Genomic DNA, 21410 nt, shown 5'->3' with positions numbered 1-21410 from the left:
CTCTCTCTCTCTCTCTCTCTCTCTCTCTCTTTCTCTCTTCTCTTTCTCATCTGCCTCGCTCCACTGGCCTTGCCTGCATACTCTGACCCACAATCCAATACTGCAGTGGAAGGCAAGATCACACAGCAAGCTCCACAGAGCAGAACCAGGGACAGAACCTGCCACAGCCAATCCGAGATAAACACAGAGATTGGCATTCAACCAGAAACGCTCCTAAGAAAGACTTTAGTCAAAGAACCAACCACAGTCAAGCAGAGTGGCAGATAAACCAATGAAATCTGACAACAGGAGTGCTCCCATGGCTCAGATTGCAAATGAACAAAGCTTGGTTATAACTGCTTGGGTTTGAGCTCCATCCCATGCAACACTTTCTTGCTTCTTCCACTTTTCTTTGTGTATTGAGCTACTAAATCCAATAAATATATTTCAGAAGCAGAATAGTTCCTATTTGTTAAGAATGAGGAAGAGATGTGAATTTAAGAAGCAGTCATTTCTCTCCATCTCCGTTGGCCACCCTTGTTATGTGCCGCCATAGCCACACAAGAAAGCAATTATCTATCACCATTGGGGTATGTGATATCTGCTACATACTTAGTAATAGGGCTGTGACGATAACCGCACGACCGCAATACCATGGTCGTGATGCCTGCCGTGGAGTTGAGTTCATCTGTGCATATTTTTTTATAGGGTCAATCTCATGTCATTCCATTGGGCAATGCCTTTAGAGATTAGACCTGTCACACACTCTCAGTCTGAAACACAGCCTCTGATTGGTCAATATACTTAACCCAAAGCTTCATGGGATTGTCATTGGATGGCTAACAACAACAACTGGATTCATCATTATAGATAGAACAAAGTCTCCAGAAATGCACTGCAGTTCAAGACTGGAATACAAAGCTTTTGAAAAGGACACTATCGCACTGGAGCCGAAGTTTGGCAGTATTGGCGGTGTAGCGTAGGGCTGCACGATATGAGGAAAATGTCTAATTGCAATTATTTTGACTGATATTGCAATGTGATTCACAATATTGGAGGGAAAGATCGTTTTTGTATTTTTCTCGTTTTCATTGACATTTATTAACGTTGAAAGAAATTATAAGGAATGTGTGATTTTTGCGACGATCTGTACCAAACAAAGATGTTTTACGATCTGTAGGCCGGGACATCTCTGCAGCACCACAATACTTTGTTCAGAATGGTTTGACACATATTTTGCCATTTACAAATATTGCGCCCCCTGCGATCTGGATATTGCACTAGTCCATATTGCGATTTTGATACAATTGCGATTAATTGTGCTGCCCTAGCATAGCGCTGTCATACGTTCCTTTTTCACAGCTGCAATGAAATTCCATGCTGTCACAGCCCTTAGTACAGTACATATTGAGGCCTTGCTATGTCTTAATGCAACAAAAATGTGTTTAAATATAAAATTAGAAGTACCAACATTCTCTCTAACAACAATGAAGTAAAATCACACTTGTGAATAAAAACCCAAACTCAATTTCTAGATAGAACTCGATAAGCCTTTTACCTGCTGTTTCGTTTTTTTCATGCCCAGGAGCTCTCAAAGACCGAGCATCATTATAGGGTTTTTCATTTCATAGCCTGAATTTTGGTAAAAATATTAATAATTCATGTCCGCATACAGTATCTACCCAGCTTTGGGAGAAAGACACGAGATACTCTTCTCTATGGATTTTTCCAATCCTAGAGTACAAGGTCAGTCTGTTTGTCCAAGTGTCTATGGGTGTTGTCACCGGCTATGCACTTCCTTCAATTGTTCCCTCATGTTTCTCCTCTATTACCAGAGTTCCTGCTCTACAACCTTTGCCCTAACCTCCACAGCCCAGGGGCCTCATTTATAGAACTGTGCTGTGAATTTGCTTTAGATGTGGTGTACAGACAAAACATAGGATAGGAGTACTCACAGAAATATTCGGATCATCCCCAAATTAATCCCCAAATGCCCCAAATTAATATAAGTCCATATTGACATCATGCACACAGAGGAAAACAAAGCAAAGGACTTTAACTCAATGTTAAGTTGTAGTTCTTGTTAGAAAATATGTTTGCCGGGCACAGTGTGGGCATTACTGATCCCAAAAAAGGTGTAGAGGGACAACACGTTGCACATGCAGTTAATGCCACAGCATCAGAGGTCGGACCGTGGCCCAAATTAAAAAGATATGGCCATTAAAAAAAATAATAGATATATTTAAAAAAAAAAAAAAGACACCTGGAGTGTTTTTGAATTTCCTTTTAAACTTATCAATTGTCAGATTCCAGTAGATCAGAGCTGATCCTCCCCTTTAGCCGTAGAAAAGTCAGATATCGATGAATATCTGCCAGTTAAATCTCCCCTTTAAAGTTCTAGTTTAATGGTAGAGCTGATGTTCATTTCACTGAGATCCACTATTTTTTCCACATCTTCCAATTAAAGAGCTTGGGATTGGCTGTGGGCTAAAATGAAAACCCAGAGAGACGATTGCTGTTCTTTGTTAATATGCTAATTATTTATGTGGATATATTTCATGCTTGTATTGTTTTATATAGCTTTTAGATTGATGCATTAAGAACATGTACAGCATAGCTAATATGTATGATGATAATAATGTAGTGCGTGTAGTCTTTGGTGGTCATTGTAACTCAGCGCATGTGCTGTAAATACATGCAAGTGGATAATCATCTGCCCGCTGGGAATCTAACTGCTAACCCTGGCAGTGCCATTGCTGGCTCATTGAAATTCACTTTCCTTATCAAAACGAAAATTCCTCCACTTGCTTAACCCTTAGTTTGAACTCCTTTCCCACTCTGCATGTACCCAGTGTGCTTCCCCCTGTAGGCAGAGTCAGTCCCACAGAACAGTAGGCAGTAAAAGCCCACAGGTTGAGGTCAGCTGAGGCCCACAGTAGCCCAGGGTTGATAGCTTTATCTGATGATGGGAGCAGAGGAGAGATGTTGGCGGCGTGCCCAGCGGAGCAACCACTCCATCGCGTCACCTTTTGCCCACACAGGCTAGCTTGACCTTGGACAGGGAACAGTCACCCTCCAAAGCAGACTCTCCACCCCCACCCCCCTTCCCGGATGAAGGAAAGGGAGGAGCTGGGGAGTAGGGGAAACAAACTGGCACATCATGTTTCCCTTATCTGAAATTACCCAAAATGCAAGTTATGTACACAAACACACACTCTGACTGGCTCAAACTTATTCTCCCTGGCATTGCACTCTCCCAGAAGCTCACTGCAAATCAACAAGCAAACCGTCCATTTCACAACTGGACACATTCTGGCTTTTCCTTTCACTCAAGAAACACGATTTAACACCATCTAAAAGTCATCCATGTTTTCTGTAAACCCAACATAGAAAACAAACGTTGGCCATAGGCTCTAAACCAGTTGAATTTTTTATTTTTTTTTGCACTGTTTTCATGGTCATCTTGCGTCTTAATATTTTAACTAAGAATTGTTATGTCCACTTTTTTTCTGCACTGCTACATGTGTTTGTGTTATGTCCTTCAGGCTACAGTTTAAATTCTTATTGAACTTTGCCTACAAAGACTGCTGACTCTCGTGAGCCAGACAGCAAGTTTTCAGCTGTGGATTCTTTTATAGACAGACACAGTAACAAGTATCAATCTGTCTCTGTAGCTGGTTTAACAGACAAACATTGTGTGCGTGTGCATGTTTTTTTTTTTTTTTTTTATAAATGCGTAATGTGTAAATACATGACATCTAAAGTGTTATCCTCTCTCTTCACCACACTGCCTCCATCTTAGAATGGCATCAAACTGTTATTCACTCACTTTGTTGCCAATGCAAAGCTCAGTTCTGTTTTGTTTGTTTTTTTAATTTCTTTTGACTCAGCTCCAACTCCTGTGTCTTTTCACAGCGGCTCAGGGTGAGGAGAGGGAGTGTGCCTTCACCGACCAACAGGAGCAGTGGGAGATGGAGCGGGTGGCGCGGGGCGAAGGCCGGGTCTCCCCAGAGAACACCACCATCCGATGTGACAAGGGCCGCCACTGCTTTGGCCTGTGGGAGAAAAGTCCTCCAGGCGAAGTGCGACTGGTTAAACAAGGTGCAACTCTTAGATACATCTACTAGTGTTGTACTCTAAGCGAATGTTTACTTTTTTGAATCAGATTTGGCTGATTTGACAATTTTTTCATATAAGCCTAGGCCAGGGTTTTGCTTGTATGTGCTCCCTTTTGAGATGTGCTATTTAGCGGTTCTGCACTGGTCCTGTGCTGCCGCATTATTTGATAGAAGATATTGGTCGATCAAAATACACTACCCCTAAAATCTTAAATAAAGTATAAAATAATATGCTCTCCGTATTCTACACCTATACACTTAACCCTGTCTGTAACCAAAAATAAAACTGGTTATAATACTTGTAGAAATACACAAAAACTCCAAGAAAAGAAAAAAGAAATGCACAAAAACACATACGGTCACATTTTTTGACAAGGCAGCATAAATTGCTGCACCTTCTCTCCCTGTAAGCGACCCACCAACCCATCTTTAAACACAGACCCTGCCTCGTTAACCGTGCTTTTGTGGGTGGGACGTTTTTGCTGTGTCATCACCATTCAAATCTATAGACCACCTGTGTTAAAAAACAAAACAAACAGACATTCTTTTTGTTCAATGTACAACTGAAAAGTATTCTATCAACATTTTGCTCATTTCTTATCAACTATCATTACTATCCATCACTTCTCTCTGTCAGGTTGCTGGACTCACCTGGGTGACAGCAAAGGTTGCCAAGACGACCGCTGCGTGGTGACCAACCTCCCTCCACAGATCCAGAATGGGACATACCACTTCTGCTGCTGTGGCAGCGACATGTGCAATGTCAACTTCACAGAGGACTTCCCACCGCCCAGCCCCACCACGGCGCTGCCCATTTGTAAGGACATATTTGCCCACTTACAATAGATGATATCCAATACTGGCTTGTTCTGTAGTGTGTTTCATTTAATTTCTTGCCAAATAATTTCTTTATAGTCATGATGCATCTTCTTTTTATATGACCGGTGGTCAGCTAACCGACAATAGCAAGTCATCCAGATAGAGAAAAAGCCAGATCTCAGCCTACACTAATACTCTTAAGGCTTTAGTTTTGAATTATATGCTGACTATTTTTGGCAAACGGAGGCAGTCAGGGAAATCCCTTCACCACTGAATACCTGTGACGTCGGGTCAGTTCAACTGCAAGGGCCAACTAAAAGAGGAGTTGTGTTGTATTTAGAAGGTAGCTGTTAGCTTCTTTGAATGGAAGTTTGTTTTGGATCTAGACTGCCTGAATTTATTTTTAGATGGTTATATTGTCCTATTTTTCATATAGATAGACTCAGGCAGCCATATTTGGAGCTTCTAACTCCTCTGCCATGGTTGCAATCATCTCTTACAGAATTGGGTGCGTTAGACAAGGGGAATGAATGAAATAAAAATGACAAAGAAAATGCAGGCCCACACAGAGGATTTATTAGAAGGATAAACCCAGGCAGGCCCACACAGTTCCAAATCACAAAGCTATTAACATAAAAGAATGAAATAATCTTTGATATCGGCAGAACTGTCATACCTACACCTACTTGTAGCTACTTTTTCTCTTTTCCTCCTGTGTCATTATTCATCCACATTGCTTAGAACTGAGTTTCCTGCGGGCTATCCATTATGAGCCTTAAGAGCTACGAACTTCAGAGAGGACTTGGGTTGCGTTCAAAGACAGATATGCTACAACAGTTTTCAGTGTCCTTACTAGATTATTTCCCCTTTAAAAGGTCGTAGAAGGGGTCGATATTGATTTGTGTTTCTATCTGTGTTGTCGGTAAGGTGTCAAACCAAGCAAGCAGATACACAGTAGCTGTACTTGTTCCTTCCTCTCCAGGTTTAGCTGTGAATGAAAGCAATGTGTGTGGCAAGAGGTATGGGTGGGGGTGATGGCAGCGGCGGCTCATCATCTCTCCTCCCCACACATAAACACAAACACACACTCTTCCATCCATGTCGTCTCTCTGCATTCCTCGGATTACTAGGCGTCTGCTCCGTCTGTCTGTCTGCGGGCATGCCACTGACTGTTCCACTTAGTAGACGGATGACGAGACAAAGACAGTAAAACGTTGCGGGAAAAGAACCATTTGGCGTTTGTAGGACGTTTGAATGATCAGAGAGGTTTATGTTTGGGTCTTATGAAAACTTTGAATTCTCTTTTTGTTTATTCCCGACATGTCTGGGCAGCTTCATGCCAGTATAATTTGGAAGTAGGAAATAGTTTGAGTCAGTTGGCTGTTTGAGTGATCTTAAGCCAAGAACCATGGATGACAACATTCAGGGCTAGGTGGTGGGGGAAGTACTCAGGTATTTTACTTAAGTAAAAGTAGCAAACACACAAGAATCTCCATCAGAATATACATAAAATACCAAAAGTAAAATTACTCATTATACAGAATACGTTATCTAATCAGATTGGAATTAATGATGGATTAATATGTAAATTTCACTTCACTAAACGTCTGGTAAAGGTTGAGTTAATTTGAGCTTCTTTATAACCTGCTGGGTAGTGTAATCTATAATAATACAACATAATTTACTTGTTGATTCTATTTTGTATTGCAAAGTAACTATGCCTGTAGAAAAAATTCCGTGAGTTAAAAAATGCCTCTGGAATATAGTGGGGTAGAAGTATAAAGCTGAATAAAAGAAAAAGTACATAATCAATTTTACTTACAGTACTTACTACATTTTTTTTGGGAATATCTGATATGAGTGTTATTGGTGGTGATATAAAAGTAGGCAATATGATTAAGATTACCGAGATTTTCAACAGATTTGTGGTGTGTTCGGGTGTGTCGGTGCCTGCGCCTGTGTTTGTCTAATGGCTTCCTGTGCAACTCTCTTGTTGGTGATGAACATGCTGACCTCGGTAATTGCATGTGCGTTTGCGTGTGTGTGTGTGTGTTTGTGTGTGTGTGTGTGTGTGTGCGCGCGCGTGTGCGCGCGCGCTAGGATGTCAATCAACAGTGTCCTTAGGCTCTCAAAGTGATCTATTATTAATGAAAAAAAATTGTGTCTCACAGCAGCACCAGTGTGTTGACTAATGTAACAGATGCAGGAGTTTGTGTTTCTGTGTGTATCCGGGCAGCTGCTCTGGACTTTTATACAATTTCTGCAAAGTTTGTAGACTAGTGGTATATAAGAGCAAGGCAAGCGTACATTTAAGTTGTGTGCATCGTTGTCTCCAAAGTCGTACTTATAGCTGTGTGTGTGTGTGTGTGTGTGTGTGTGTGTGTGTGTGTGTGTGTGTGTGTGTGTGTGTGTGTGTGTGTGTGTGTGTGTGTGTGTGTGTGTGTGTGTGTGTGTGTGTGTGTGTGTGTGTGTGTGTGTGTGTGTGTGTGTGTGTGTGTGTGTGTGTGTGTGTGTGTGTGGTTTCATTCATCACAAATGCATGACAGCTGTCGCCACCTCTGCTAACTGCTTCTACCTGCCACCAACCAAATTCATCTGACAGCTCTCTGGTGTTCTCGCTGTTTTTACATTTTTTCTTTCTCTCACTCTCTTCATTTCCTTCTCACACCAACCTCTGATTCTCTCTTCCTGCACTGTTTTCCAGTCTGTTGACAATGCTTCATTGTTGTGTGACTTAATTTGATCTTTTATGCGCTTCATGGCACATATTTGCATACCCAAGACACTTAAGTGTGTGTGCGTGTGTGTTTAAGTCTGTTTATGTCGGCCTGTGTTGTGTATTTGGGAATGAAAAACTAAAACACTTTACACATCACAAACATATTGCCAGTATATTCAAAATGTTGCACTCAGGCCAAAAGTGTTTCAATGACCATTTTTGACTGCAGTGCCCTGCTGGAGCTTTTACCTAAACAACAGCAGCAGTAAGTTGGTGTTAGAAACACCTTTCAGTTCACGGCAGTTCAATATCCAACACTGTCTGTCATTTAGTACAAGTACAAAATAGAGCAAGAACATGTTAAACAAAGCAAAATTCTAACCGGTTAAAACGCAAGAAGAGAATCATACAGTAACAACATATGTTCACACAGAGCCAAAAAGCCAAGAGGCTAATGGCGTGTCCCACCGTGAGTATTGAAGAGTTCATTATCTATATGAATATTTAAATCAACACACGACATTCAGATCTGATGGACGGGATTGCATCCCTGTACAAGTGTACCTAATAAACTGGGAACCCAGTGTATAAATATCAGCTGTGATGTATGCCCTTCCTCTGACTTGCTGCTCACACGTCAAAGGTGATGGTTTCAGCCATTTGCTCTTCTAACATAAAGGTTACAGTTTGATTTTTGATTACTTTTTTGTAATTTATGTGTTTCTTTAGACCCTCGCAAACTGCGCCATGAAGAGACCGTAATTATTGCCCTGGCAACAGTCTCCGTGCTGGCCGTGGTTGCTGTAGCAGCCTTCTTTGGTTACCGCATGATGCACGGTGAGTTACCATGGTGCCACGCTGTGAGGAAGAGCAGAGAACATTCATTATTCAAGGCTGTTCAAATGTTTGTGGTAGAATTTCAATTAATTTAATGAATGGAATCAGAGATTATCTCTTGTTTAAATGCATCTCTGTGTTTTGAAATTGTGTGTGTCTGTGTGTGTCTCACAGGCAATGGTAAGCAAGGTCTTCACAACCTGAATATGATGGAGGCTGCTGGCTCTGAGAGCTCTCTGGACCTAGACAATCTCAAACTGCTGGAGGTCAGTGCCTACAGTGTATCCTCTTCACCTTTCTACCTCTGTCTTTGTGTAATTATAATTGTCTGGCCCAGGAAAGATATTTAGCGGACACAAAATGTGAGAGGCATCATTGTACATATAAATTCCTCTTGTATAGAAATTCTGCAAACTGGCTTCAATTCACCACCTCACCATCTGCGTTCCATTTTTCCCCTGTCTTCAAAATATTTGTATGCATAGGTCAGATAGAAAGTGACATACACATTTTAAACCCTTTTTTGTGCATGCACAATGGTTCTAAATGAGGCCCTGGGCCTGTTCTTCTTTTTTCAGTTTGTATTACAAAGTTAAGTCGTGATAATTGTATTACATGTTTACATGGCTTGAGATCACAATTTAAATGGTTTAGTTGTGAATAGATAAATAAGGATATGGTAGATATCCTTTCATGCATCAAATCCTCTCACATCATCATAACGTGTGGGCCTTCTGCTCATGAAAGAGCCGTGTATATATTGACTGTATCCAATGGTCCGTTGGTCATCATACTGTAGAATGATTAATTGCTCATGTATACAGAAGATTAGGAATATTAACAAAAAACAAACTTGCAGTCACAATATTGGTCTAAAAAAAATTACAATAAGATTAATTTGCTATATTCTTCAGCCCTACTCGACAGCATGGCTTGTATTATTTGGTCAGGCATGTGGTGTTCTCACTGTCTTCAGCATTTCTACAAACCGGGAGTGTGTTTGTGAAGAAGGGAGGAAAACAAGAGTTTGAAAGAGAAAGGAGAAACCAAAGGCTTAGAGGCAAAAAATACATCAAGGTTTACGGTTACATTTGTCGTTTCAATGTGACCTTTATCACCCAATCACGGCAGGACGCATTAAGTGACAGGTCAGGGCGCACGAAAATAGGATTTTGCTTACACTGACACAAGATCCGGATATAACCTGATATGGAAGTGGGAGAACTTATATTGGGATAGGAAGTCAATAAAGTCTGGATGATATTCAGTCACAATGACTGGCTTCAATTCACCACCTCACCATCTGCATTCCATTTTTCCCGTCTTCAAAATATTCGTATGCATAGGTCAGATGTGTTTTTTATGAATCTTAATTTATCAGGGATTAAAAGGCCTGCAGGAGAAACAAATGCAGCCACTGATATGATCAAATTCAGCCACAGGAGACTTTGAAAGTACACTTTTACTTTTCTAAAAAACCTCACTATGTGTCAGTTTGTCATTTCTTTCATGTACAACTGTATATAAAACTGTCATATACAAGCTCAATAATTTCTCCAACTGAAAGACACGATTTTAAAGCAATACAAGGCTGAAAGGAAAAATCTGAGATTTTTCAACCCTATTTGAGTTGTAATAGCTTCACCCTCACCACCTCCGTTTTAGAGATTCCGGACACTTAGGTCCATCTTCCCAGTGTGACATGCAGTAAAATGAGACAATGGTTGTTGCACTATCGACAGGTGCCTTAAACCAACAGTGACCCACACTCACGTACAGGTAAACAAACAGTGAGTGCAAATGAATAGACTGCTAGCTTGGTTAGCCAGCAACATTTCCCGGGAGAAGATCCCATACAATAACTGGTTTCAGTGTTTACTCTCGGTCGGAGTCAGAGATAACTGTTTATTATGATTTATGTAATACTGAAAGCAGTTTCAGTCTCGCACTGCCCTTCCGGTTATAGTTTTGCTGATGTCGTGTTTCCTGAATCTCAACCAAAGTGAATGCACAGTTAGCATGACCCATGGTCATAATACACTTAATTATGAGAATAAGACCCAAGTTTGAAAGAAAAATCCCATTTAACTGTTATCTTTACAAACAGCAGAGCTCTACATATTTAATTTAAAGGATCATGCTGGTGTCTTTGTGTATTTTATTTTCTACATGGAATCAGACAATACATGCTTTCAGCTGCTTTACCACACAATGATATCATTACCGACAAACCCAGACCCAAGCACTCAGTTGTCTGGCGCAGATTTCAAGTCTCTGCAAGTCCTTTTATCGTTCTTAAAACTTACTGAAAGGCAGCAAAAACCCAGATATAAATCAGAAACCGTTTTAAAAAAAGGTCCACAGTTATAATAACTGAATGATTTCCAGTAAATTGGCTATAATGCTAATAGAGTGGTATCTCTTATGATGTGAAATGTTAATTAGTTAGGTAAGACAGAACAATAGCCAGCCGATCAGTACTGAAGGGTTATGATCCAGCTAAAGAGATGCAGTTTTTTCTCTTTTAACGTCTATTCAGTGCATTTCAGACCAGAGTCAGAGAGTGATATCTTTTCAGGCAGGAGTTGAATTCAGAATACTGTCCTTGTGCCTTATCAAATGCAGGCACACGTTCTTTCACATCAAACTCATTGCAATGGGGGGGTGGGAGTCTTACTCAAAGACAAAACACCAGAGTCCAATGCTTTTCCAGTATATTTTATAGCCAGACGTGGCGGTGGAAATCCCACAGGAATGGATGCACTCCCATACAGATTACCTTTTGAAGCAGAATGTTTAGACCTTAATGGCATGCTGTGCTCCGGCTTATTCAGGACACTAATTGAATGATTTGGAACTGACTTGAGGCCATTTTAACTGTTTAACCCTGCTGTTTGCCTGTAATTTAGTTTATTACCTATCTCCCTTCTGCCTGCCTGGCTGTCTCTATTTGTACAGCTCACTTTGTTTCTGTTTCTGCCTCTTTGTAGTTCTCAAGCCCTCTTCCTGCAGCACAAACACAACATCATTTTATTCACACTGTTTTCATGTTTCGTGTTTGACAAGTGAGAGCTTAAGGTCTAGAATTACAACAACAACAAAAATCTAAAAATACATACAGTATATATATTATATTTTTCCGTGCCACCACCTTTACCTCTTTCAGCTGATTGGACGTGGTAGATATGGCACGGTCTACTGTGGCTCTCTGGATGAGCGGCCTGTGGCTGTGAAGGTGTTCTCTGCAGCTAACCGCCAGAACTTCCTCAATGAATGCTCCATCTACCGGCTACCTCTGCTGGAACATGACAATATCGCCCGGTTTGTTGCCGCCGACGAGCGGACAGGCCCAGAGGGACGCACCGAGTACCTGCTGGTCATGGACTACTACCCACATGTGAGTAGTGGGCGGGGGTGCATGTGTGTCACACAAACTACCATTGTTTGAATAAAGAAGTGGGTCAATATTTGACTTTTCCCATCATCTCAACACAACAGTGAGACATAGTAAAATGAGTTTGTTACCTTTCTGAGGAGCTGGACACGGAGCTCTTTATCAATCAGCTCACTGTGGATGCTGCTCCTTGTTTCATTAATGCACGCACAACGCCTGTTGTGGGCGTTGTTACATGACTGGAGTTTCACTGCCAGTCATTAAATTCTTAAGTGCTGCAGAGAGGAAAGAAGGGGTCAAGAAGTAAAAATGGGTGACATCAAGCACTTCCCCATTTGGTACAGGGAAACAGACAGTTGCAGCCCTAATACTTTTTTTCTAACCATTAGTTGGTTTTTGATTAATCTGTTGATTTTTGTAACAAATTGAGTAGTCTAGGACATTTTAGATAATAGTGAAAATGCCTTCCTCTCCCGGAGCCCAATATTTAAGTTACAATGGTAGCATCAAAACGTCTCATTTCACTCATCTCAGCTTTTCATGCAGACATATGAACATGCAGCTGGTGTAACAATAGAAAACTTTGACACTGACTGCTGAAGACTGCCTCCAGGAAACTCTTCAATATGAATGCGGAGCTACCTTTTGAACTGAATATGTTTACTGTCCAAGCATCATAATTACAAGTCAGCCTATGAATGAGCCTATTGTGCATCGTAATCATTAGGCTAATACATGTTGTCATGGAAACACGGTGCAAGCCAGGACAGGAAACTGAGACATAAAATGCATTAAAGTAAATGATAATATAATTTATTTAAAACAAACGGATCTAATGTAATTTTCTTTAGTAGCGGATGTGTGAATTGCCTTGTGATTGATTTTGAGAGAAAAGATTAAGTAAGTCTGTGTGTTTATGCGTCAGAGCCTGGCCAATAATAGATTGCCGAGGCTGACGAAGATAATTGAGGAAGAAAACAAATAATATCCAATATAATTTCTGGTAAACATTTTTTATAGAGTCTTTATTCCTCATAAGAAATTATCAGAATTGCACATTCCTTTCCTCCTGCAAAAATCTCAAGGAAACGGCAAGGTCTTTTTTTGGGTGGTGATGACATATTACTATATACTGTATATTATTATATATAAGTCAGTTTTATTGTGAAACTCCACAGGGAGGTCTAAGCTTAAAGGCCTGCCTTTTTTAAAGCTCAAGATTATAAATGTAAAGATAATCTTTTTTGCAAGTTTTGGTTTGGGATTCTGTTGATGGTGAAGTTGCTATGGAATTTAGTAAGTAATGAAATAGCTTGGTTCTCAAGTGAATGTCTGTGAGATGGGGTTGAACACAGTAGCATGGGCAGACATATTGTGCTGGGTGAGCCTTAGCCATAATTGGGTTGTCTTTTCTTTTTTAGATTTAGTTTTTCCCTAATCTGTGTGTCTTCTTATCTTTCAGATCATTTAAAGTGATGCTGGTCGTTGATTTTCTCTGTATTCACTCTCCATCTCTCCCCTTTCTTTCACTAATCTCCTTTGTTTACATTCCTTGTCCATCTTTATTTCTGTCTGTTTTTATCCCTCCTTTGCCCCTCACTTCCTGCACTCTCTTTCCTGCCCTGTCCCCTTTCCTCATGTCCTCTTCAGGGCTCTCTGAGTCGCTACCTGGGCATCCAGACCAACGATTGGGTCAGCAGCTGCCGGCTCGCACACTCTGTCACCCGGGGCCTGGCGTACCTACACACTGAGCTCTACAAAGGAGGTGAACTGGAGGGCGCATGAACACACACACAAACACACTCACGATTAATTACATAACTGCTCACAGTTTACTCAGGCTCAAGTTTCAATGCTGCTGTTTCCATCTGTTACTGAAAAACAAACAAAATAATTGTTGTGTGTGTGTGTGTGTGTGTGTGTGTGTGTGTGTGTGTGTGTGTGTGTGTGTGTGTGTGTGTGTGTGTGTGTGTGTGTGTGTGTGTGTGTGTGTGTGTGTGTGTGTGTGTGTGTGTGTGTGTGTGTGTGTGTGTGTGTGTGTGACTATCTCAAGCCTGTCTAACTGCTTGGCACTTGAGCTTTCTTACAACATGCACACTGCAGCTCCACGTGGGTCTGTTTAGTTTGGAGCACTTTGCATCCCTGCATTTTGACAAACACACACGTACACACTGCGTGCACGCCCAACCGAGGGTATTTATAGACTGGCCTCTAGCTATCCTCAGACAGTGTAAAAAATGGAGAGAGGGACAAAGTAGGGGGAAGGAAGGCGGACGCAAGATATGGATTCAGATGACGTGAATATCCCTGTGGCTCAATGAAATCATTCTTAGGAGGCAAAAGTGACAACTAAACTAAGCCTTGACTCTTTTTTTCATGTCACCAAACCGCAGCCTCAGTGGTTGCACTCCTTTCTCTTCATCAGCACAGATAAACATCAAACAGGCTTAGAAGTGAGGGGGGATGTAAGTGCACTTGCAGTAGTGTCTGAAGTAAATGAATAGAAGTTATTCTATTTGTGCAAGCATGTGACAAACACAAGCGGGAGTGTCCATCTCCCTTCGTTCTTTCCCTCTGCAAAACTAAAGTGATCGGCAGAGCGGAGAAGTGACCGAAGAGAAAGAGAGGGCTTGTGTTTGTGTGTAGCTGCTAACAGCAGAATCTCTCAGGCTTTGGTACAGTCGTCCTCCTCCCCCACTCCTGCACATCAATAGAAGGCAGCAGATAAATGTTGTGGCTGCCACAACTTCCAGCTGCAGTCTGGCTCACTGCGCACTCTGCTGGGCAGTTAAATACTGCAGGCAGAGGCTACTCTGTGATATGGTCCTAATCCCATTGTTGTAGATTAGATTAGAGGTTTTAGCTCTCTGTTGACAGTGCATCTTGCTTTGGTGAACAATGAGTAATGAGGAGAATAGAAAGCTATGTGAAGGGATTTTCTGGATGTTATCATTCATTTGCAAATACCACAAAAACTGCCTGAGTACATTGTATCGTCGAAGCAAAGAATGTGGGAGTGCTGTACAGGTTTACATGTTTAATGAAAGATAAATTAGCTCAGTCCTTTTGTTTTGTGTCTTCTCCTGATCCCCTTCTCCTTTCTCATCCATCAAGACTTGTACAAGCCAGCGGTTTCCCACAGGGACCTGAACAGCCGAAATGTTCTCGTCAAGGCTGACGGCTCGTGTGTCATCATCGATTTTGGCCTGTCCATGAAGCTGACAGGAAACAGGCAGGCGCGGCATGGAGAGGAGGAAAACGCTGCTATAAGTGAGGTGAGTGTTCAAGAGCTTTGAATTCAGTGCAATAGAAGATAATTGCAGGAAAAACATATATCATCTGGAAGATTATTACATCGTTACTCACCTTGTCTTTTTCTTTTTCTCACTCTATATTTTTCATCACAAACGTGTTCACATGACTCACCCCTCCTAAATCCCCCCCACCTTCTTTTATTCCTGCTCCGTCTACCAGGTGGGGACGATCCGCTACATGGCTCCAGAGGTCCTGGAGGGGGCAGTGAACCTGAGGGACTGCGAGTCAGCGCTGAAACAGGTGGATATGTACGCCCTGGGCCTGATCTACTGGGAGACCTTCATGAGATGCACTGACCTTTTCCCAGGTGAGACAGACTGAAGGACTATGTGAAGTCTGTTTTGAGTTGTATGGATCAGATGAGCTTCATGTCACCTAATACATTAATGTGTTTAGTATTTACTGCCATTAACATAAATATCACAAGAAGGAGCCCCTCCTACGCTACATACACCAGAAAGCTATTAAATACACATTTATTAGAGTGGGAAGCAGACCCTGACATTTTGTCATTGTTTGCAAAGATGTTGGGTTTAATGAACATTTCTGCTACCTACAAGATGTCGCACACCAAAAACCCACCGGCCTTAAGCGTATATTTGTGCCCAATCGCGTGCCTGGCTGTTCATACCTGACATTCATTTCTCCACGGCGGTTACAAAGCGATCCTTCTACTCTACACAATCACCATAAACCTGCTTCTTTTATTTTAAAATGTGTTTTATTTTATATTTGGCTGTTTTGGGGCCTTCCTGTATGTGATTACCTACCTTCGCTTGCGGCTCGTGGAAGAAATAGTGGAGACGCCGCTCCGTTCCTGATCGCAGCTGGTGTGGCCAGACAGATTGGATAACATGGCTGCCGAAATGAAAATAGCTCCGCTTCACAGCACTTCCGCGTCCTGTGTGTTTTTGGCGTAAGACTCATCCTTCCCATTCCTGTCCTACCTCTAGGAGAGTCTGTGCCAGAGTACCAGATGGCCTTTCAGGCGGAGGCAGGGAACCACCCGACGTTTGAGGACATGCAGGTCCTGGTGTCCAGGGAAAAGCAACGGCCCAAATTCCCAGAGGCCTGGAAAGAGAACAGTTTGGTAATTTGGCCTTGAATAATAAAACCCTGAGAATTCTCTTTTTTTTAGACGATTGTTTTGGGGTATTTTGCCTTTATTAGATGGGGATAGTACAGACAGGAAACCCTGGGAGCAAAAGCGAGGTACAACTTGCAATTAAGGTCACTGGCCAGATTCAAATTCTGGCATGTTCACAAAAATGATTTCACATATTCTAGTATCTAGTAAACCTAATCTCCTCTGGAGATTGATAAAGGTATCTGATTGTCTCCTGTATATGCAGCTAATTTCCAACCAGAATAAAGCTGGGAAATAGTGTTTAATATCCTTCAAAGGAAGTCTTTTTAGTTTGTAATTCCCCATCTGTTTTTCTAGAAGTGTGATTACTTGCTTAACTGCAGTGCAGAGACAGCAACTCAAAGAAGAAATTAGCACAAAAATGACCAACTTTAGAAAATGCAATCTTTTTGGACCCGGTATGGAAAGGAGAAACAATTACAGTGACCAATAACTGTATTCACAGACCTGAAAAAATGTGAACCTATCGTTTAAAGATTCCTCTAATCTTAAAAGCCCCTGGGATTATGGGCACGCCTGTGGCATAGGGCTTAAGACCCCCTCTATTAACAACAACAGCCCCGGTTCTAGTCCTGCCAAGGACCTTTGATGTATCATTTCCTCGTCTGTCTTAAAAACAATACTGACATGCACATAGTGACAATAAAACCGGTTTGTTGCTGTAATTCTGCCTCCTGTTTATACTGGCTGTGAAGAGATCCCCTGCTAAAGTGTTCCCTTCTTCCAGGAAATGTTTCTATAGCAATTAGTGTTTCTTTTTCTCATATTGTTAAATATTAAAACCGTGTCTCCTCCAGGCGGTTCGCTCTTTGAAAGAGACAATGGAGGACTGTTGGGACCAGGATGCTGAGGCCCGACTCACAGCACAGTGTGCCGAGGAACGACTGGCAGAACTGCTCCTCATATGGGACCGCTCCAAGTCCGTCAGCCCTACACTCAACCCCATGTCCACCACACTGCACAATGAGAGGTCGGCATGAACACAGAACTACCTATATCATTGTTGTACCAGTTTCAAATGTTTTCTTTAACGTTTTCTGCACTGTTTGCCTCTTAATGTTCTCTGCCAGAAATCGTATGACGCCAAAGTCTGGCCCGTACACAGACCACCCCTCCACTTACATTGAAGAGCATGAGGGCGTTGCCAAGAACACGCAGGCTGACACCACTGGCTCTGTGAGTGGTCGAGCTGGGGCTGGGACCGGAGAGAGAAACAGGAATTCCATCAACCAGGAGCGCCAGCAGCAAGCCAACGCGCGCCTGCCCAGCCCAGAGGGCAGCAGCACCAGCATGGGCCTGAGAGGCAGCCCATCCGCCTCCACTACAACCACCACTATTGTTTCGGACTCTGAGGGACCTGCAGGGACCGCCACTGTTCCCGTCTGCCTTCACCTGACCCAAGAAGACCTGGAAACCACCAAGCTTGACCCAAAAGAGGTGGACAAGAATCTGAAGGAGAGCTCGGACGAGAACCTGATGGAGCACTCACAGAAGCAATTCTGCTCTCCAGATCCACTGAGCCCTGGCAGCTCCAGCCTCCTTTACCCCCTCATTAAGATGGCCAGTGAGGCCGCAGGCACGTCAGACCCTGCTGCTCCCATGCCTAGCACCATATTCCCCCTGCCTAAGCAGCAGAACTTGCCCAAGAGGCCGTCCAGTCTACCCCTGCGCCCCAAGCCCACCAAGAAGGAGTCATCATCGTCTTCACTCAGGTTCAAGTTTGGACGCTCGGGGAAGTCCAACCTGCGGCAGGTGGAGGGAACAAAGATGAACATTGGGGCAGTAACAGGCACAAACACAGCTGTAGAGGCTCATCGGGGCACAGGCACAAACAACACACCCGGCCTACGAGACGCACACGTCAATGGTAGCGTTAATGGCACTGTTAACGGTCACGCCAGCGCTGGGATCTCGTCCGTGGTCACAGGTGGAGCCACCGGTTTTGGAGGATCCAGCATAACTCAGAACGGAGCCCTGAGATCAGACGACAGCCGCCTGAGCCTCGGCGTCATCACAGCCAGCCCTGACGAACACGAGCCACTCCTGAGCCGTGAGCGAGAGCATCCCGATGCCCGAGACGCGTCCGCGAGTGTCGCGGCTCTCCGCTCAGCACGACCCAACACGAACAACAACAACAGCAACACCGGCCATGGTCAGGGGGACGGGGAGAGCGGAGGAGAGAGTGATGGAGGAGATGAGGAGGGGACCGGGGAGGGAGGAAGCAGGGAAACCACTGGGCCCCCAGGAGAAAGCTCGGGGTCGGGATCCGGTACCGCTGTGCCCCAGGGGGAAGCTCCGGTCACCATGAGAGGGGAGGCCCTGCTCAGGCAGCCCAGAGCCCGCAGGCCTGAGAGACCCAACTCCCTGGACCTGTCCTTCACAACACAGGATCTGACCTCACTAGGTGATCTTAAACACCAACACCTCACACCAGATTGTCATTTCCAGTTTAAATGTGCTGCTCATTGACGTGTTTCTAACAGTTTGTGTACAACAATGGAGCTCTGTGGCTCAGATATTTAAGATGTATCGAGCTTTGATAGACACACAATACTTGTTGCTTTGAATGTGCACATGGGATTTGTTGACAAATACAAAAATATAGTTAGTCTTTAAAACCAAACCATACAAACGGCATTTTTATTGTATAAATTATTAAAATAGTTGATTCATTTTTTTGTTGACTGACTAACCCAATACTTTCAACACTCTATAGTGGAATTACATTATTATTATTAACTGTTGAGTCAATCAAGTGTGATGAACTATGAAGGCTTTTAAGGAACACTACACCAATTTTACACATAAATATCACTTTGCTTGTTATGTGGACAACTTCTCAGTTTGTGAAAATAAACCCTGATGTCCTAAAGTCATAGTGATTTGCTCAGGTCCTGGACACTACAAAATTGTAACAAAGTCTGGGTTACATACTGGGCAATCTCACTGGAAAATTAGCCCTTGGGAGCAACGGCCAATATTTGGGGGTTCCGGTGTAGTCCGTGGATATCCGGGCCCAGACATACAAGGTACTGATCAGTGTTCCTTCCTGTTTTCCAGGGGAGGGCTTGTTACAGCCAGATGGAGCCTTGGGGACCGGAGACAAGATCAAGAAGCGCGTCAAAACGCCTTATTCCCTGAAGAAGTGGCGACCCACCACATGGGTCATTTCCACAGACACCAGGGGGCCTGAGGTCAACAACAACGGGTCCTCCCGCGGCCCAGCTCACAGTCAGAACCGGCCCAAGTCCAGTTCGGCTATTTACCTGCGGGGGGGAAGCATGGCCAGCGAGCCCAGTGACACGCATGTGTGAACCCAGGCCGTCTGGCAAGACTGAAAAAAAGGACCCGAGAGCGTTTGGTTTCTGTCTGTTGAGCTCTCTGCTCTAAATCGAGAGGAAGCTATGGAGTGTGTTGTGAACTAACAGTCGAGTCTGATCATGTACAGTAATTAGGTCTGTCTCGCTCCTGTGTCTTTCTGATGACGGCATTGCTTTAAATGGAATCCAGCTATGCAGCGTTCTCATCCGCTTCTGTTTCCGCATTTTATTAATCTCCCTTTGTCGTTTTTTCTTTGTTTCATCTTCATGAGCATAGCAATGTTTTGAATGGATTTCTTTCTTTGTATGTGCACTTTGAAACGACTAAAATCAGTGTTTAGAAAATCCTGTTTGTTGCGACCACAACAAGAAGTGGTCTCTAAACTTAAAAAGGCTGACAAACAATCGACCCTTTGAGCGTGCCCTTTCTCGTACTTTGCTGTATCAAGCATTGTTCTAGAGTAGACACTGTAAAAGAATTGACGGTCTTAAAAGACGGAACAAACACTACTTTAAAAAAAAAAAAAATGTATTTGCTTGATTTGTATGCAATACCAATTGTTTTTTTTTCGACTATGTATCCATTTTTTGTATCAGAATTTTTAATTGTGCAATAGGATTTAGCTTTTAGATGCTTTTGATGTTTTTATCGCTTCCATTATTTTGACCATTGTTTTATCCCGTCATTATTTTAATATGTTAATCTCTGTTGCACTTATGAATTGTCACAATCGTTTTGTAAACAATCCACTGTACACTATCACCCCCTGACGCAAGAGGAGAAAATGGATGACAATCCCACTCTTTCCTTCTTCTCTGGACTATTTTAAGGGGGGCACAAACACTAACAATCGATCTGAAATGACTGAAAAAAACAAGGGTTTTCATGGAACTCTTCTGCTTGCACAATTACACCAGGAAATGGCTTAAACTCTGGGGTCTTTTAACACTACAATCACCAGAAACAAATCTGTGGAGGGATCTGTTACAGTGGCCGACTCTATCACTGTATCACTATCACCTGACCTCACTGTGTTTAGCTGTCTGTATGGGACTGAAACACTAGAAAGCCTAGATTTTGCTCTTTGAACTCTGTTCTGGACATCAGAAACTTGTCTAAAAGAAACCAAACCCCTCTGAAGCACGCTGGATATTGTTTCTGCTTCTTGTCTCATCCCTTGATGTTGGAATGACTGATTCCATGAGTGTGAACGTGTTTCTTTACGTCAGCAAGCATTAGAATTGTCGGGGCCTAGCGCTGTACAGGCGTGTTGAAATGTCATTGTACTCATTCTGTATTTTCAGCGCTGCTTCAGGGCATATGAAAAGATCTCATTTATGTTTTTGTAATCTGTAATTTGTATGAAAAAAACATGTATGTGTATTGCATTGATATTTGCATCATTTTTATGGAATTCTGTTTTGCATTCAATGGACATGGCCTTTGATTCCATTGCTATGCATCTGCTCGGTACAGTTTCTGTAAACATTCAAGTCAATATGGAAGAAAATAATCTCAATAAATGTATGAAACAACTGTTGGTTAAATCTGTTAAGGACATGTTTCATTTAGGTTTCCTGCCTTTTCTTTAGAAAGTAATGTGAATTGAAAAATATCAGTAGTGATTGTATCAAGAAGTTAAAAAGTAAATAATTTCCTCCAATTGAGGTTTAGCCAAAATGTTGTACTTATCTCTGTGTACTGTCTATTCTAATTTTCACATGTGTGCATTTTAAGGTTTTCATATTTTGTAGGCCATTG

General features: G+C 42.5%; 1 protein-coding gene across 2 annotated transcripts in view; it reads left to right on the top strand.

The window, feature by feature from the left end:
• LOC116673984 (bone morphogenetic protein receptor type-2) overlaps window positions 1–21181 on the top strand; it is a 28769-nt gene extending 7588 nt beyond the window's left edge. Inside the window, exons 2-13 of one of the 2 annotated variants that reach the window (XM_032506441.1) lie at window positions 3895–4080; window positions 4735–4914; window positions 8365–8476; window positions 8651–8738; window positions 11639–11869; window positions 13517–13631; window positions 14981–15141; window positions 15341–15488; window positions 16135–16271; window positions 17126–17298; window positions 17399–18732; window positions 19389–21181. In XM_032506441.1, the coding sequence (XP_032362332.1) occupies window positions 3895–4080; window positions 4735–4914; window positions 8365–8476; window positions 8651–8738; window positions 11639–11869; window positions 13517–13631; window positions 14981–15141; window positions 15341–15488; window positions 16135–16271; window positions 17126–17298; window positions 17399–18732; window positions 19389–19642 (3119 nt within the window). In that variant the 3' untranslated portion in view covers window positions 19643–21181. Of the gene's footprint in view, window positions 1–3894; window positions 4081–4734; window positions 4915–8364; window positions 8477–8646; window positions 8739–11638; window positions 11870–13516; window positions 13632–14980; window positions 15142–15340; window positions 15489–16134; window positions 16272–17125; window positions 17299–17398; window positions 18733–19388 lie in introns of both variants that reach the window. The other variant, XM_032506440.1, reaches the window with a different exon arrangement.
• The last annotated feature ends 229 nt before the right edge of the window (window positions 21182–21410 follow it).

This window comes from Etheostoma spectabile, chromosome 24 (assembly GCF_008692095.1).
Source record: "Etheostoma spectabile isolate EspeVRDwgs_2016 chromosome 24, UIUC_Espe_1.0, whole genome shotgun sequence".
Lineage (NCBI taxonomy): Eukaryota > Metazoa > Chordata > Actinopteri > Perciformes > Percidae > Etheostoma > Etheostoma spectabile.
This window is presented reverse-complemented; position numbering and strand designations above follow the sequence as displayed.